General features: G+C 43.3%; 6 protein-coding genes across 6 annotated transcripts in view; 2 read left to right on the forward strand and 4 right to left on the reverse strand. All coding sequences in view use genetic code 11, as the record gives it.

The window, feature by feature from the left end:
• Positions 1-1,022: 1,022 nt before the first annotated feature.
• On the reverse strand, positions 1,023-2,464 carry EGR_08828 (hypothetical protein; the record flags this gene model as incomplete). Its single annotated transcript, XM_024498077.1, has 4 exons — positions 1,023-1,073; positions 1,273-1,338; positions 1,534-1,686; positions 2,456-2,464. 4 exons carry the CDS (start codon positions 2,462-2,464, stop codon positions 1,023-1,025), a joined length of 279 nt encoding a protein of 92 aa, XP_024347479.1.
• Positions 2,465-2,554: 90 nt separating this feature from the next.
• EGR_08829 (Cell division protein kinase 20) lies at positions 2,555-4,876 on the reverse strand (the record flags this gene model as incomplete). Its single annotated transcript, XM_024498078.1, has 8 exons — positions 2,555-2,758; positions 3,815-3,970; positions 4,014-4,085; positions 4,124-4,238; positions 4,273-4,394; positions 4,432-4,660; positions 4,696-4,769; positions 4,802-4,876. 8 exons carry the CDS (start codon positions 4,874-4,876, stop codon positions 2,555-2,557), a joined length of 1,047 nt encoding a protein of 348 aa, XP_024347480.1.
• Positions 4,877-5,267: 391 nt separating this feature from the next.
• On the forward strand, positions 5,268-6,989 carry EGR_08830 (4-hydroxybutyrate coenzyme A transferase; the record flags this gene model as incomplete). The annotated part of the gene is made up of 6 exons (XM_024498079.1): positions 5,268-5,649; positions 5,689-5,898; positions 5,938-6,126; positions 6,204-6,557; positions 6,597-6,855; positions 6,932-6,989. The coding sequence occupies 6 exons, from the start codon at positions 5,268-5,270 to the stop codon at positions 6,987-6,989; spliced, it is 1,452 nt and encodes a 483-aa protein (XP_024347481.1).
• A 1,721-nt stretch (positions 6,990-8,710) lies between these two features.
• EGR_08831 (EF-hand domain-containing protein) lies at positions 8,711-9,646 on the reverse strand (the record flags this gene model as incomplete). The annotated part of the gene is made up of 2 exons (XM_024498080.1): positions 8,711-9,234; positions 9,604-9,646. The coding sequence occupies 2 exons, from the start codon at positions 9,644-9,646 to the stop codon at positions 8,711-8,713; spliced, it is 567 nt and encodes a 188-aa protein (XP_024347482.1).
• A 514-nt stretch (positions 9,647-10,160) lies between these two features.
• EGR_08832 (hypothetical protein) lies at positions 10,161-14,776 on the forward strand (the record flags this gene model as incomplete). Its single annotated transcript, XM_024498081.1, has 9 exons — positions 10,161-10,291; positions 10,553-10,735; positions 10,782-10,977; positions 11,018-11,615; positions 12,858-12,966; positions 13,250-13,331; positions 13,402-13,648; positions 13,809-14,030; positions 14,727-14,776. The coding sequence occupies 9 exons, from the start codon at positions 10,161-10,163 to the stop codon at positions 14,774-14,776; spliced, it is 1,818 nt and encodes a 605-aa protein (XP_024347483.1).
• A 510-nt stretch (positions 14,777-15,286) lies between these two features.
• The window catches only part of EGR_08833 (FERM, RhoGEF and pleckstrin domain-containing protein), a gene marked incomplete at both ends in the record, with an annotated part of 7,825 nt that continues 5,097 nt past the window's right edge, over positions 15,287-18,014 (reverse strand). Inside the window, 3 exons of the mRNA XM_024498082.1 lie at positions 15,287-15,495; positions 16,965-17,104; positions 17,204-17,684. Of these exons, the coding sequence (XP_024347484.1) occupies positions 15,287-15,495; positions 16,965-17,104; positions 17,204-17,684 (830 nt within the window). The remainder of the gene's footprint in view (positions 15,496-16,964; positions 17,105-17,203; positions 17,685-18,014) is intronic.

Raw genomic sequence — 18,014 nt, forward strand, 5'->3', positions numbered from 1 at the left:
ATTGCTTTAAATGTTCAGGAACATGCGTATTTACCGTACCCATCTATGAGGAACTTTTGTTCTTCACATTTGCTTGGTCAAAAAAGAGGTGCTGTAGATGTGTTAAAAGTTTTCGCTATTCAGCGAATTTTCATCTGAAGCTGCTTTTTGAATGTTTTCATGTGCTTACCGACTTGCTAGTCTGACACGCACACAGTGCAGAAGTTTTGTAGTTAGCTTACTTTTGACACGGAATGAATGATTAGGAGGGGGTGCAAACTTACTTTTCCAAATTCCGATGAGGACATCCCGACGTCGGAATCCCGCGTGAGATATTTTTTTAAACCCTTTTTTAAATGGCTTTAAATGCTGTTGAGGAATGGGGTCGTCACATCGTCAAGCGCGAACTGCTGAGGTTCCGGGAAGGCAAAGATCTAACGTGGTCAGGTACGCAATTTAATCGCACATCTCTCAAATCCTCGGTAACAACAAATTTTTGACTGGGCCGTAAATATTCTCCCACTCTACCTGATCAGATTTCACACGCATTGGCACCATCATTCTAACATTTGAGCAGATAGAAGTTGTGTTCATTTGCAGCGATTTGGGTATATGTTGCAGTGGAGGGACGATACACGTATTTAAGTAGTCGGTCGTGCTTACTTGCTGCGCAGTTGTTCCTAGCAGACCCCACCGAGAAAAATGAGCCCTAACCTGCTACAAACGATCCTCTTTCTTTGTCTTATAATTGGAGTTTTAGCTGGTAAGTTAAAGACACTTATTTCTAGGATAATCCTTTTATTACTTAAAAACTTAAAAGTCCACTCAAAATTCTGTTCTCTGATGATATTGCGAAATTTTAATTTTTAGCAAGACCAAGGGAGAAGTTTGTGAGGGGTGATACAGGTAAAAGTTTAGGCTAGGTTTTCTGTTCACAAAATACTTTTTTAAATGCTCTAAACCAAAATTATTACTCTGATGCGATGTATTCTTATTTCAGCGAACACTACAGTTGCTACCCCCGAAAAAGGCGAGCAGAAATTTTAAAAGAAGCAAAAAATACTTTTAAAATCTATTTTGTTAAAAGATTTTGACTAACAATGCAAAATTTCCAAAAACGTGAAGAGGAGGTAAAAACGACAGGTCCCGCGGCAACAACTGCAAGTAAGTTCACGACCTCGGACCCCTTTAATGTCTGCAAATGTCCAGCCATTCTTTTTTTTGTAGAGCTTGTTACGGAACCCTCTGGTAAAAGCGCCATTCATTCCTTTTTCAATGAGCCTCAAAATTTACACAATTGAATTCTTCTTTGATAACGTGAAGAAATGGCTCGCGAGTTCTGCGTTTAGACAGTAACTTCTAATTAAGGCAAATTAAAATTTTAAAACTCCGACTTCTAAATCGCTCACTTTGATTTCTAGCATCAACCTCAACTACACCGGCCCAGACACCATTGAATTCTGGTAAAAGTTTTGGCTAAGTTTAGTAATATCGTAGATGCACTCAAACAAGCGTAACCTATTCCGGTTCTACGGCCTTATTGGCAGAACTTACACAAAAAAACTCAAATTTATTAATTTTTTTTAAAATTATATGAGCACTTTTTTGCATTTTTGTTTGGTTGCAAATTTTAGTGAAAATGGAGGATGGATCATCATCGAATAGTAGGTTATGTGCTAAAAGTATAGAAAATGCGCCCCAATTTGTCTATTTTAAAATAATTTTTATTTATAGCTATATTAAGTGCAGCCTTGTTGACAGGTAAAATATTTATACTTTTTAAGTTTTCACTGGAGAGGTGAGTTTTGTTAACTGGTTAATATTAACCAGTGCGTAAAGTTATTTCATAATTGCGCAGATGATAAAGCTTGTTGCAATGGATGAAATGTAGTACTTTTTAGAAAGAGTGCCTATACTTTTGGTTTTTTCTTTAAACCTAGCTATTTTCATTGCTAAACAGGCACTAATTTTTAGGTCTCGTTGCGCCTTCTTACTGGGTGTTGTAAAGAAGGATGACAGCAACTCTGTATCTTTTGTATTCACTGATCGAAAATTGTATATCAGTGTTACATCGAATAAAGATGTTCTCGCATTACAAAAAAATATGCTCTTTTGTAAGTGGGTTTTGTGGTCACATGCACCTTCTTAAGATCCTCAGTATCAAACCACCTTACACATTATACCGCTCCTTCAAAGAGGATTATTTTCGTGATTACCCACACCAACGATTGCACCAACTCCTTTGGTCACCTCATTTATCACTTACGTACTTGTCGTACCCACGAAGAGCCATAATATTCACGCGCCTGTTTGATAAATTAAGGCCTGAATGTGACTGTCGCCAACAGATTGTGCAGGGCACATACCGGTAATAAAAACAAACTAATTTAACAGGTTCCCTTATTTTTTAGCAGTCACAGTGTTGTCATCGTAAAATTCATTTGGCAATATCCATCCTCTAAAAAGGTAAACTCACCGACAACATCAATTTATACCTACAAACAAGGACCAAAGTCCAATTGTAGCGTAAATCGAAGCCTTTGAAAGGACGTTGCAGCACTTGAAAAAAAATGGTCTAATTTTGTGGATCTGGGTTGTCTAAATGGTGTAGGTATTCAGCTGCCTCATCAAAGAAAGTTGCTGGAGGGAGTAACGTGCTGAGTGGAGCTTTCAGACAACTTTCCAATGTGGTTGCAACGCTTCGTCTTGTGCTGGGCTTCGACAGCTCTCGGTGATCTGCCGGAAGCGGTTCTGTCAGGAAAAAGTCATGGAGTAAAGCCTGAAGTAAAAAAATGTTAAAGTAATTTAATAAATGTCTTCTTGTGTTTTAAGACTTTTTTTGCATCACTCCCACCCTTCAGTAAACTATTAATTTTAATAATCATTTTTTGGGAAAATATTGTCAGGAAAACTACAAACAACCACAAAATTTACATGTTTAGGGAGTTTTGGGGAGAAATTAGGCACATGAGTGTTAGAAGCGAAGTTTTTAAGTGAAAAATACATTCGAAAATAAACATGCCGCTGCATATTTTTTACAACGATTCTACTGAAATGTAATAAGTAAAAATTGTTTGAAATGTTTAATAAAGTGCTATCAACACGTTTTAAAAGGAAGGCAAAAACGTCTCTAAGCTATTTAGATACGTGGAATTGACCTGGCGATCTTGCGAAATTACACCCTCTTCCTCAAAAGGTCTTTTTCCTCTTAATTAGAGGAAACGTTGGGGAAGAGACATTTAATAGGAGCGGGAAGATGGGGGCTTCTTGAGGCCACGACTATGCGTGCTGTAAACTGGAGACGTTTAACATTCAAAGGGGGATTGATACTTGTTTAAGACTGAAGAAGCACAAACTGGAGTGTGAGGCAGAGAATGTGATCTGTCTGTTTGATGGAATACTGCTCGAACAGCGAGTGGATGTACCCTCCGTTAAAATCCGGTGAGGATTAGCGGGTTTAACAAGCAGGGAATTGCGTGTCACCTACACTAAAATACGATCTAATATACAGAACTCTCATACGGCAAATCCTTCCAGTGGGAGGTTTTCATGCCGCACTTTAGGATGGGGTATCGTGGGGAGGGGAGAAGAGCGCAATCCCATACTCCTGACAACGCCTATTTGCCAAGCCTTAGAACTAAATAGTCTTAAAATTACAAGCAAAGTGGATTTTGCGATTGGGCTACAATGAGAAGATAGCAAAAGAGATAACCAGGAGCTCGGATTGAATAGGCAAAAAAGTATTTTTTTTTTAAAAGAAACGACGCTGAGCAGTACAATCCAAACCCAATCAGTAAAATGCGTAATTTTTTGTAATAGAAAGAAATTAAACTACCTTTTGTGCCGAGATTCGGCTACTTTGATCATAACACAAAAACTTCTTTAGTAGATTGAGAGCCAACGGTGAGGCAGACAATACGACATCCTCTAACGCCACGGGCTCGCAAGGTGTGAAGCTGATTTTATTGTAATCTGGTAGTTGAGTTAAACCCTACAAAACAAAAAAGAGGGTTATTCCCTTACAAAAGACGTACTGGCCAGTTTTTTTCAGTAGGCGTCCCCAAAACCCGAATAACAAACCACAACTGTTCTATATCATTATCACCCTAATAAGTGGGGTGAGAAACTTTCGACAAGAAATTACAGGAAATAATGGCGAGTTATTAAGTAATTCACCAAGGATGCATCCCACGGCCCATAAATCGACGCTCTCAGTGTACCGCTTTGCACCATAGAGAAGTTCTGGAGCTCGATACCACCTAGAGATGTTACGTTAAAGTGCCTGCAACAAACCGAGTGGCAACTTGATGACTGTAAAGTTTGTTCTCGCTGCTTAAAAATAATCGCGCTAATCCAAAATCAGCTATTTTTAAGACGCCCTTACTGTCAATTAAGAGGTTAGCAGGTTTGAGATCCTATCGACAAAACGGTTGGAAAAAATGATACACCCACTCGATGCATTATACTGTTTGAGTGTAGAAAGCCAACTCCACTAAGAAGCATAACCATGTAGGCTTTTATTTTTCCCTCGCATAAGGGCGATTCGATAGAACGTAGAATTTCACTCAAATCTGTGACCATGTAGTCAAAAACAAGTGTAAAGCCCATTCCGTGAGGAAATACCTCACGAAGTCGAACAATATTTGGATGGGAAGACATTAACTGCAAGGCCTTAATTTCTCTAAGGAACTCCATTTAGTAAAAGAGGAAAAGTACCTTATGGCTGTATGCGGAATACCTTCTTCCAGCTTACGGAGAGGAATCTTTTTAAGAGCAACTAGTTCACCCGACTACATACAATAGCATAAGTATTTCTAAATACGTCTTTATGTCTGCCTTTGAGGACGACTCCATGTGCTCCCTCGCCAATCAGTGAAACGACTGCATACTTATCCATTTAAAAGGTTGACAATTTGCATTAATAACAGCCCAAAGATAATTGGAAAACTAAAACAATAAAAAATTAAGCGCAAAACAGATGGCAAGTTGCTGAACAAGCATCCTTTTCTCCTAGCAATTGCAATTAAATTATGTTCACTGAAAAATTTCAAATGTTGTACAAAAAGAAAAATATGTGCTTTGGCTGCTATTTTGTACTGCTTGCGAAACAAAATCTTGCGTCTTAAGTAGTGAATTTCTGGAATAGCACATGATCTTGCTTTTTAACGCTTTGTAAGTTTGTTTTGCTGAATCTCGTTTCAAATCATACATGGACTTTGTCGGCAAGTTCATTGTGTACTAGCCAATCGGAGTGGCATCGTGGGCGCACGCTTCAGTTGGTCGAGACGATGGCATCTAGTTTAGCGCTTGCTAGTCGGAAGTACCTAGCTAGGGTCTGCTCAGTCCATTCGTTTCGGCGTAACATTTGCACAACATCGCCATGTTATTACTACATTGAGGGTGCTCATGAACCTTTTGCCCCAATTCCCGATCGTTTTCCCCGGTGGGCAACTTCTGGCGAGGACGCTTTCAGCCACTTGAAAGATGGAGCTAAAGTTTTTGTTCATGGAGGTGCCGCCACTCCTTCTCTTCTCGTCAAAGAACTTCATCAATACGTCATGAGTAGAGGGATTAAAGATGTTCAATTGCTCCATATTCATACCGAAGGTCCATTCCCGTTTAACGACCCGGAATGTGTTGGTCATTTTCGAACTAATTCTCTTTTTACCGGTACGTCCTATTCCTGACAATAATCAAGATTCCAAACAGGTAGCAACTGCCGTCAGGCAATTAATGAGGGTCGGGCTGATTTCACGCCGATATTTCTCAGTGAAATTCCTCTTCTCTTTCGTCGCAAACACGTGGAATTAGATCTTGCTATTGTTAGCATTACGCCTCCAGATCGACACGGATTTTGCTCCCTTGGACCCAGTGTAGACGTAACCCGATCTGCCATTCAGAATGCCAAATTCATTGTCGGTGTGTTTCTCATCGTTTTAGTTTACTTTTTGTGCTTAGGCCAAGTTAATCCCCATATGCCACTAACTCGTGGTGATGCTAGCATTCATGTGAGCAATATCGGTGTTCTTATGCATGGACCACAACCTCTGCATGAGACGAAGGCACGAAAAATCACTGATGTTGAACAGCAAATTGGAAAGTATATTGCTGAAGAGCTAGTTCCTGACGGCGCTACAATGCAGATGGGTAAATATAAGTCCCTTAAAGAGTGTCTCTTGCTCCACCTAGCTTTTCTTTTACCCATTTCTCTTCCGTATTTTCAGGCATTGGATCAATTCCGGATGCGGTTTTGTCTCAACTAACTAATCACCAACACCTCGGTGTACATACGGAGATGTTCTCCGACCGACTTGTTGACTTAGTGAAACTCGGTGTGATCACGAATTCCATGAAGAAGATGCGCCCTGGAAAGATTGTCACCAGCTTTGTTATCGGTACTAAGAAGTGTTTTGATTTCCTCGACAACAATCCTTTTGTGGATATGTGCGATATTGCCTGGGTCAACTCACCTGTCATTATCGCTCAAAATCCCCGCCCAATGGCGATTAACTCGTGCATTGAGGTCGACCTCACCGGCCAGGTGGTGTCTGATTCTATTGGATCGCGAATTTATTCTGGTAAGATCTTAGAATCCTGTTCTATCCGTATCTTCTCAGGCGTCGGTGGTCAGGTGGACTTTATTCGAGGTGCGGCGATATCGACTGATGGGGAGGGTAAACCCATCATCGCATTGCCATCGGTTACCGCGAAAGGGGAGTCGAAATTTGTACCCTACTTGAAGGAGGGCGGCGGAATCGTCACAACTCGCGCACATGTTCACTACATCGTGACGGAGTACGGAATTGCCTACCTGTTCGGACGCAATCTACGTCAGAGGGCCCACGCACTAATTAAAATAGCACATCCTGACCATCGGTTTGTGTTCTTATTCAACTACTTTATTTCCTTTTCCGTGGGTTTTTTTCACTTTCTCCCTTTTTTTAAATTCTAGGGAGTCTTTAGAAAAGGCGGCTTTCGAACGACTCAAGGTAATGCCTTCACCCGATTAAAAAGGAGAACCGGTTACATTTGACTGGCTGTCGGAGATTCCTTACCTCTCCAGTCCTCAATAAGCGCCATATTTTGTAAGAATCGTAAACCTTTTTTGGCTTTTCCACGTCTTTTTGTGCTTAGTGTAATAGTACCCAAATAAGTCCTCTTTTTGACTTCTTGATAGGGCTGCTCTTTTGTTCGCTAAAGTTTATGAGCAATTGAGATCGATTGGCCAGGAAAGTGGTATCTACTCTGATCTCTGCATCTATTCCGTTTAATGCCAATCAGTATTATATGGAGAAGATTTGGTGCTTAAGGCTTTTGGAAGGCAAAGTGGGTGTTTTGAAGTGTGTGAGTGGTAGAAGAGACTTGTGCCACAATCGTGGGGCTTTATTTGCAGACATTGCTTTTAATGAACATTTAAGGAGACCGTAAAAGTTTGTGTGCTCCTCAGCAGTCTGTGGGAACTTGTGCATGCATACATTGTAAAGCCTAGGTGCACCTCCATCTGTTGACTTGTTTTTGTTTTCAACTCTCGTATCATAAAGTCTTGGTAAATATGCCCCGCTTTGGAAGACACGGAATCTTCCCGCAAAACTGTTTGCGTATCCATTGGAGAGGGCTCTCGGTAGGAGATTGTTTTGATAAGCAATAGCTTTGGCCTTCTAACTTTCCGCATGTGAATGAAAGTACTACCGGTTACTCACCCACAATACCACATTCACTTCACACCTTTAAGGTATGTACCACGCCATCCCTGCCATAATGTACTTGCTTTATTTTTGTGTGTGTGTGCGCTGGCGCCTGTTTGGCGAGTTTGATCTGTGCAAAAAATGCATGCACCAACGGTACTGCAGCTTGCGTGACTGTCATTTGGCGGAATGGCTTTTGATTGTCCCCCCGACCGAGGCTGTTACAATTAACAATTAGGCAGTCCACCTTTTTGTCGACGTGCATTCGACGCCTTGGGCCGTCCGTTCCGCACTCTGGGGTATTCTTAATTCTGACACGACTTTTCGGCCACCTTCGATGGCGTCCGGATATGAGGCATACTACTAATTTACATTTGCATTGATAAGTCTCGCGAGGTTTTTCTGCCTCCTTCACTCGATGTGTTGGTTCTACGTCCATTTGCAAGTAGTACAGATAGGTAGTATATTTACTACATTTAGATGAAAAATTTCTTAAATAGCCACTGAAACAACCCCCTTTCTTCATGTCCACGCAAGTATTAGGTGAATAAAATAGAGGATGGAAATCCCGGCAGCACTGCAGGGAGGCTCCAAGGCCCCTCCTGCTCGTGCAGTACTAACTAATAGGAGAAGGATTTCAGTGGAAGCACCCAATCACTGTGTGGTGGAGGAGTTTGGCGCCTCCGAATGTACATATTCTGGCAAATGCCGTCATTTGAATGGCTTCCGCTTAGCCAATAAAAATAACGTGAGGCCCTGCATCCACCTATCAAATTTCGGCTCTGGTAATCTTCCAAGCCAGCGCACTATAAATAAAAGCCGGGAGGGAGATTTACGTGCATAAACAGTAAGTGGACACAACGGGTGTCCACTCAGGCATTCACACAGTAAGATTGTGAGAATTCACGAATGACAACCAATAATTAACAAACCGTTGAGAAAGCACGCGATCGAATGGAATGAGTATCTCTATTTTTGAAAAAAAAGTGATAAACAATTAGTCAGAAGGAAGGAATCGTACAAATGAACCGCGATTAATAAAATGGCTAAAGTCCAAAGGATTGCGCTGTTCGCCCCGCTTGAATGCCCTCAATGAAGTCGCGATATGAGACTCGTCCATCGCCATCGCTGTCAAATAACCTAAACGCAAAGCGCAGACAACCTCGCAAAACTCGACAATTTGCTCTTCCAACCAAATCTTTTAGAGTGATAAAGTTGCTGCCTCTGGAGTCAAGTGCCTGAAATAGAGCTAGATATTCTTCATCCCTCGGGCCCTCCCGAGAATCCAGATTGCAGCTCAATTCGTCCTTTACAAAGTCTATAATTTTGGGCAGAGAAACACCCACTGGAGTGCCGGCTGATTTGACGTCGAAAGCGTCGCAAATTTGTGTCAGTAGACGCTGGGATGGTCGCTGACCGAAGAGTTCGATGAAGAACACCTCCAGGTCGTCATGGTTGAGGTAGTGCTTGCCGTCGGCAGCGTTGTCAAAGGCATGTTTCACAGTGGCGAGGCAGAAGAGCATCCGTCTAGCTAATGTGGGTGGAAGGTCACGGGGTGCGTAATCGTTTCCTAGATCATATACAAATGTACAACAGTAAGAATATCGACCCACCGGCTATCCCTGGGCTGATTGGTCGATCAGAATGGATTTGAAAGTTGTGCTAGTCAGCAAAGTTTGAACGCATTCTTCCGAAATGAAGCATTGGTGCGCGGACTCTGATTTGCCATGGTTTCAAAAGTTTTGTCTTGCAATAGGAAGTAGAAACAATATTGATTTGGGCAATTTTTTTGAAATGGTAAAGCAAACAGTAGCATGCGTCTTATATTGAATTTATGGCATTGATTTTTAGATCTTTTGTACTTGATATAACGCAATATTCCTTCAGAGATGTCATCTAAGTAGCAGCGGTACATTACCACATTCTAAAGCGTACAGACTTTTGAATATCTTTTCGATAACAGTTCTGCCGCCGTGCTGCATTGGTTCCGCGTTATTGGTCTCAAAACTACCGATGCTTTGTGCTCACCTGCCCTCCGGAAGCTGTGACGCCTACATAGTCACTTTATAGTTGTAATTTGGTTATTTGTCACCAAAACGCGTATTCGAGCAAGTGCGTATCACAGCACTTCGCCGAGGAAGAGCGAAGCCATGTTATGGTCCTTTATCTCCTGGCGGATGCTAGCTCATTGTATATCACTTATTGAGTCGCATATGAGTGCAAGTCAGTACGAAGTGCCTAAAAAGGCAATGTTCTAAAAACCAGTAAGTTAAAGAAGAGAAGGAACTACTAAAGCTTAATTCATGGCCTTATTTTAAATTGATGCTAATGCATGCTAAAAAAGCAGGCTATTCAACACAAATTGTTGCTTTAATAAGCGTTTAAAAATTGCTTTAACAGCATGTACCATTAGGTCCACGCCTTATCTTCCGTAATATTTTTGTTTGAGTTATCCACAAAGCTTAATTTGAAGCCTTACCACACTTTTCGAATTTCATGGCCTCGGTTGAGCGTTTGCTGCAAGAGAAAGGTGTCTTTTCTCCAGACGAAATAGAATCTAAGAGAATGGTTGTGTCCGAATTTTGCCATCTTTTGGAAAAATCGAAACAGCTTTTTAATGGCCTGAGGTAGGTCTCCCTTGCGGTATTAGCGCCGAATCTTTTTTGAAAATAGTTCTTGTTCTGGATTATTGCGTGCAGAATCCTTTTCTCTTCCCGGATTTTTTTTCACTGATTATTGGGATATTTTCAGGCCTAAATTTAGTTCTTTTGGGGTCAACATTTCTGTTCAACTTTTCCCAACATTTTACGTTTATTTAGTGCGTTTTTATGCTCTCCTGAATTGTGTTGCAATAATTTCCTTGTTATTTGCTTTTGATGTCCCTTAAGGGACCTCCCACAGTATGGGCACAAACAATGGCAGACCTATTTCGGTCGGACTTTTGATGTTTATACAAAGCTTTGGAAATTCCAACGCTTGCATCGTGCTGTACTTGACGAAATGTATGGATTGACGCGTTGGCAGATCGGTGAAATCGCCTCCAAAATCGGCCAGCTCTATTACCATTTCTAGTATGCACCTCAATTCGCAAAATTTTTGCTTTCAATTCCTCCTCAGTCTTAGGACCAGCGATACTGAGTACCTCATGGAGGCCTCCTCTTTTTTCACCGCCATACGAGAACGCAAGTACTTTGCCCACATTAGTAAGGAGAATCGTTCCGAACAGGCTGTTAAAAAGCTTCGTTACTATGCCCGATTTATCATCGTCTGCCTCTTGTTGAAGAGGGTTAGTGCCGTCCGGGATCTCATTAAGGTAGAGTGTTGACTGCTCAGTAATCCTCCTGTTCATTTAGGAGTTATCCAACCAAATTAACAATTACACTGAATCCTTTGATTTGGTCGAACATGCTGAGTGGAAAAATGTTGTTCAGGAGATCGAGGACTTTATTGACGCGGATGATGTCTGCACCGTTCTTAGCGGTGACTCGACTCCCGTCGTGATCACCAATCGGTTAACGCAGTTCAACTGTCCCGGGTTTGAAAAAGCTATTGCTCACAGTGGCGGAATAAAACCTCTGCAGCTCTCCGAGATCATTATCATCGGCAATTGCTTTGAACAAATCCGATTCAGCGAGATCACTCTTGACATGTTCCGCATCCTCCAGTGTGTAGAGCGCGATCCTCAGGACAACTTCGGTAACACAACTGTCGGTCTACGGCCGCAAAGAAGCCTCGAAAATGGCGATGACTGTGATGCCCCTGTGACTGGAGTTGTTGCCCCTGGCGAACGAAAATGTAAAAATCCGCACAAATACCTTCTCTACAAGCCGACATTCTCGCAGTTCAATTGCTACATGGCTGCGGGATTCAAGGATCTACCAGCTGATGGAGTGCTCCTTCTCTACCTTTCTGCTGATGGCTTGAGATCAGTCAGCAAACCGCAGAATGATCGTAAGCCCCATTTTTTAGTCACAATGTCATACACATTTCTAATTTGAGCGCTTATCAGATATTCAGGATTTAAGCTGTCATTATGGTCATATTGTCGTGTTTTTTGAGCCTGTTCTGAAATTTTGCCCATTAAATCGGACCTTTTACTGGTGTTAAAGACGTTTAATATCCTTACAATCGACGTCACATATACGTGACGTTCCGATTTCCTTCCCCGCGTCTGACATCATGAGTATGTAGCATACCTTCGGTGGATTATGAGTACTTGCGGAAAATCGTGTCGCATTAGTTAGTCCGTTATCTTTTCTGCAGCGGTAGAATTGTTCGGTTCTGCGGTGCCATTGTTTCGGTGGTCAGCTCTTCACTCGAAATTCTGTCAACGCACTCGTCAACTAACTCGAGAGCGAATGTTGCATCTTTGCGTCGACCGAAAGTAACTGAAGGAATGGACTGTTTCGTGAGTGTACTTTCGAAGTAGAAGGTCTTTAACTTCACATGAAAAGCATAAAGCAGTCATATCAACAATGAGGAATGGGCTACTCATTCCAATTTGCCGTCATGCTCTACCTCGCTGCGGGTTTGGACAAGTTCGTTTACATTGAAATTCGGATTCGTCATTTGTGAATGCCTTTTGTCGCCTCGTTGTTTTTTCGTTGATGAATGATGCCATTGCGAGGGTGGCACACAAACACACACCTACGCGCCTCGGTTGCTATGGCGTCTTCACCAGTTGGTTGCTATGCTGTTCCGTTGAGTCTTAGTTTTGTGGGCCAGGGGCTCCGCGCGTCCAGTGCTCTTGACAGAAGGTGGAGTGGAGGGGGTGGGAGCCCTCAGTTGCTATGGCAGCTAGTTCGTGCCTCAGCGTGGCTACGTGCTTGTTACTATGCCGCGCGTTGCGATCCGTGATCCTCTCTAGCATTGCCTTTACCTGACTAACGTGAAGTGACCTCGATTTACCGGGTTGCTATGTGACTTAATTTCCTTCACGGGGCGTACCGAGATCGTGACCCCACTGTGGGCTTTATCAACCTACCCTCCCTCCGTTGCTATCCTGGCAACGACGGGTTGCGCCCGCAATTCTAGAGCAGATTGCCTTCACTGCGATTCAGTGTCGTTAATTTTTTCTTCAAAAGCCTATCATTTAGTAGTTACTACCTCGAAATCACCTATAGGAGGCTAGGTGGCCAAGGTGACTTTACTGTGCGTGGCTGAAAGACCTGACCTGACTGGATTTGATTGTAGACTTGCGAGGCAGCGGCTACGAGGTTGGTGGTGTTGTGACGAATGCCCAACGGGAGTCCACCTCTGTGGTGAAATCGCGCTTCAAAGGTCACGCTCGGGAGCCGCATTGGTAGGTGTTCTTGTGCATCAGGCTTATGTGCCTATCCACCCGTTCATCCCGCATTCATACTTCAATCTATTTCCAAAATCCATATCCTGAGGTCGCAGACTATTTCCTCATGCCGCCTTCAGCGCCCGTCTCGGCTGTCTCCACGTCTGCACCCGCTAGTCGTCCCCGTCAATTTTTCCACTACGGATCTGTCGATTCGCTCTTTCCTTTAATCACTTGACGGTGCACGCCGGTAAATGTGTTGTATTTGCATCCTTAACTAATTTCGCACTTCTTTCTTTAGCATTCACCCTGGCGACCTCTACGCCTACACCCGTAAGCCTCTCTTCCTCATAATTGACAGCGACAACAGTAGCGCTTTCAAGGTATGTCCAGAAGTCGAAAGGCAGAGGAAAAGTTGACTCCATCTAATCCACTTTTGCGTCTCTCCAACAGAACTTCCAAAGTCTTTTCGGCCAACCACTGGTTGCTTTACTCTCACCCGACACTCTTCCCGCCGTCTTCGATAACGAGCGTCGAAAAGGCAATCTATTCACCCTCTTTCTGCACTGTCCGCTGACGGCGTATCTACACGTCTGCGGGCTCAAATCCATCAGTTTGAAGACATGGGAGAGAGCACAGGCCTTGGTGGACTCTTTCATGGGCGAATGTTGTCGGATTTTATTCAGGGCAAGGCATTTAGGTGAGTTTGCTCCATCCATTTATTGACTCGTTCCGACCCTTGCAGTCACTCTTTTGACCCTTCTTTCCTGGTGTACCATCAATTTGGGACATTTGTCATTAGTTCCTATGCCGAGTTGGCCCCGATTACATCTTCTCACCTCCATTTTGCTGCATTTCAGACCCAGGAATGCACCAATTCCTCTTTGTGGACTTCCTCCGTGTCTTTGTCCTCCGTTTCTGTTTCTGCAGTATGGTCTTTCGACTCCACCGCGACTTCCACGACTACCCCGTTTGCCAGCCCCCTCTACCCACTGCCGAGCTGATGGAAAGTTCTTTACTGCAGAAGATCCTCTCAGACCTTGCAGTGCTGGTCGACTCGCAGAATCTCTTTGCCTCAGCAAGTGAGTCACATTGAAGAATTTGGTGGTTGAACTAGCTCTTAAGTGTGCGTCTGATGGCCGTGATAAGGCAGTGTGTCGATCTGGAAGTGGTTTTTTCATTTACTCGTCCCTCCACCGATTCATGCATCTTGTCTGTTTCGGTGGATCCGAAGTTATCTCTTCCCCGTCAACTCCATTGTTGAGATGCACTGATGGTGCCCTCCTCAAGGTGGGTCAATGCTTTCTGCTCTGTGTTGCACCATTTATTTACCCGCTGGTGTCACACATATGTGACATTGTGATTTACTCATCTGAGCTATCAAATGACTCCTCAGTTCATGCTAGCTGTTAGCAGCTTTGACAGCTTTCTCTCTCGTGGATACCTAAAACTCACTTAAATCCAGTCTTACCGCGATACAACTCTTGTGAGCGGTCCATTTTAGACGTCTTCTCCGAGCTACTTTTGAATCAGTAGCCAAACGGTAACCTTTTTTACGCAGTAGGGTTGCGGACCTAGTTGCCGCAGAGCCCGTATCATGAAGTACCCGCATTGCTGATAATGCGCCTGCGCTATCGGTCGCTTTAATTTAATCTTTCTGCTTTTCAACCTTCAAAAAAGGTCTACTCAAACACGATTTCTTACTTCTTTAACCTTTTTTATTCTTGGGACACAAATTATCTACGTCTTTTTTTCTGTAAAAAAAAACGGCAATTCAGACGACTTCTCCCGCGACTGGAAAGCGGAGACTGCGGTGTCTACTCGGTAGAGGCGGGGGAGGAGGACCTCACTCGACATGACAATGTCCCGACATTCCACCAAAAAAAAGATCAAAGCAAGGCGAAAAAATAAGAGCTGGAAAAAAGAAACTGATGAAATTTTACCTCCTACCTAAAACCTGTCCTTTCTGTCAAGATTCTTATTACCTTATCTCTCCATCTAGTCACATTTGTCAGTCTATCCATTCTTCCTGTCCGTCTGTAAATAATGTCCCCATGGCCCTACCGATATTTAAGGTGTCACATTTCTCCTGTTTCGTTGGGGGTGGGGTTTGTGGAAGGCGATTGTTGTGGCCCCTCGAGCGCCAGTTGTGAAGTTACGTTTTCAAACTGTTGGGGGCGGCGCAGTTGATTGGTTCGTGGTGCGGAGACTTCGTCATCTGATTGGTGGGTAATGCTGGGCGTGCTCTTGACCAATTAGGTGGTTAGGCGGCCATTATGGCCGAGGCGTTGATGTGGGTGTGGAGTGCGAACCGTTCGAGTCCAACCGGATGCACTGTTCATTCTACAAGGTTGCGGTCGTGGCTCCGGTCCTCGTGCGCCAGACACAGGCATCCACTCACAACAGCAGTAGACTTCAGGTAATGTCTATGCCTCGCTGGGATGCCCACACGAGTGCTGCAGAACTCTAAGACCACCGGACGGGATGCGCGTCCTGTCTGTAAGGCGTCAATCACCACCTCCACCGTGGCGGTTTCCACCTCACGGGCTGCAGCACAACACAGGTGTCATTCAATCCCCTCAACGAGACACAAAGTAGCGCAGTACTACCGTTCACGAAGATTTTAAAGTCCAGTAAGTCAGCGCAGGCCGAGTGAGTACCATGACAACTGTCCGGTTTCGACCAGCTGTTGAATTAAATGGTTACCAACGCTGTCTTATATGATGCACTGGTGGATGGATGCAAATACGATAAAATCTGTCAAGGTGTCACGACCTTGTTGTCACACCATCTCATCCACCTCCGAAGGCGTTTTTATGATAACTTCAGGAGTGATTCAACACCGTCGGTGGTTGGGGGTCACATTTGACCACCACAGGAGTGAGATATTGACTTATGGGGGGAGGGGGCTCTTGAAACCGTCTCAAACCTTGTAGACTTCCACGACCTGACTTTTGTCCATTGGGTCAGTAACGAAGCGGAGGCACCAAATGCATCCTGGAAGCTATCCTCCAAGCAAGTTTCTTCCTGGTGCGATTCGCCTGTCTGAGCGTCCGAGAATCAGCACTTTTCAGAAAGACCAACGAAAACCGGAGATAAAGTGATAATTGGAAAGGTCTGCTACCTTGCCAACTCGCTCCACTTTGACTTTCTGGGGGTAGGATGCGTTTCTTTAGCCACTCAATTCCTTTGGTCAAAGCTCGATCTCCTAATTTTGTGATCTTTAATCCACACCTCGCGCTCCATTTGAAGTCGTTTTACCACAAGCTTGACATCCAATACGGGCGCCATGGAAAGGCGTATCAGAGAGGTGGATCAAGGAAGTGAGTGGTGGGAGGAGAAAACCTAAATCCTACGGAACTCCATTTTCCCTTTATTTTTTTAGGGGGGGGGGAGGCAATAAATAATAATTATGGCAACGGCCGGTAGGTTAGGGGATGGAATTATTGTCTACTACATTGATTTGTTGATTCTGTTGATTTAGGGGTCTCAAATATCGCACAAAAAGGAGATCTACGAAGCACAGGAACCGAGCGACACCCAAATAAAGATTGCTACTGAGGATATATTAAGTAGCCTGTTTTTTAAGGCCTTTGAAAATCTTTCGCTTGCAAAAACCTGGACATTTTCGTAAATTTTTAAATAAAGCCGGACATTATCAAGCCCTAAGTCAAATAGCGTCAGCAAGCTACAAAAAATCTAGGCCTTAACCACCAATTCCCGTTTACAAAGCCTTGACAAATTAGAAATTAAAAACAAAAATAATCTTACTCCGTAGAATGCACTTTAATGATTCCAACTTCATAATTTACAAGATTTATTGATAAAGTTAGTAGGTGGGTGGAGGATAGGGGCGGAGCGCAGAAGAAAAGGAGGGAAATAAGAAATTATCATTTAGGTAGTCATTGAAATAAATTGTTAATCACAACTAACCACCTCTAACATCAATACACACACACACACACAGAGGATAGAGATTGTAACTAATCCCTCCTCTCAATTCGCCTTATTTTCACCGGAGACATTCGATGTTGTCGTTGTTGCTGTTGTTGTCGTTGTCATCGCGGTGGCAACAGTTGACGTGACAGGATGGCGCGAACTGACCAATCGTTGTCGAGCATTTGTGCCTGCTGCACTACTCAGACAGTCAAACCATCTGGTTGAGAGGAAAAAGGCGAAGGAAAAAAAAATTAGCCAAATTAGGCTACCTTACGGACAAGCAAAAAAGCATATTGTCCAAATCACCAATTCTCACCGTTCAAAAGACGTCTGACTATCGTCACGGAAGAAGTAGACATGATTTTTGAATTGTAACTTGAAGACAAATTCCTTGCGAATATTGTCCTCCGGTGATGGTGTAATAATACTATAGCCTAGGAGGGGTAGACTGGCCAATGGAAAGGTGTCCTGATAGCTCTTGTGAAAGAAGAGACAGAGTTGAGTGAACACCACCCACAATTTCTGCCATCCGTTGCTGTTTTTGAACTTGCGCAGAAGGTAGCCACTGGTTTGGTACTGAAGACAAAAGAAAAGGGAGGAAGAGATAAAAAAGCGCCAAAGAGAGTGGAAGAGAAGGAGAGTGAATAGTGAGGGGAGGGTGGCACTAACCTCATTGGCTCGTAGGATATCAGACATGGAGAAGGTGGAACTTCGATGCCAGCAGACGTGAACGCTGGTTGTGGCTCTGTGAAGAACTTTTCCAGCACCTTGATTGGAAGATGCTACGTTGGTGACCTCTAAAAGGCAAAATAAATCATTTGGCTCGTTTGTGAAACCACGAATATACATCATATGACCTTGATGGCGGAGAGCTCCTTGAGGATCATAAAGATCCTGAGGTCTTTCAAACGCATCTACCTCATCTTCAAAAAAAATAGGACGTGGAAAACTTTGATCATCTTTCCTTTCACATAAAGTGGATGTAGGAGGAGGTTAAAATAAAGAAAAAAGAAGTACCGAGAAGGAGAGAGGTAGCAAATTTCTAAAAGGTATATCAAGTTCCTGTGGTATGGAATTGCGTCCACTAGTAAATCTAAAGAATGAGAATCACCACAACGGAACAAAGA

Source organism: Echinococcus granulosus (genome assembly GCF_000524195.1).
Source record: "Echinococcus granulosus chromosome Unknown EG_S00121, whole genome shotgun sequence".
NCBI lineage: Eukaryota > Metazoa > Platyhelminthes > Cestoda > Cyclophyllidea > Taeniidae > Echinococcus > Echinococcus granulosus.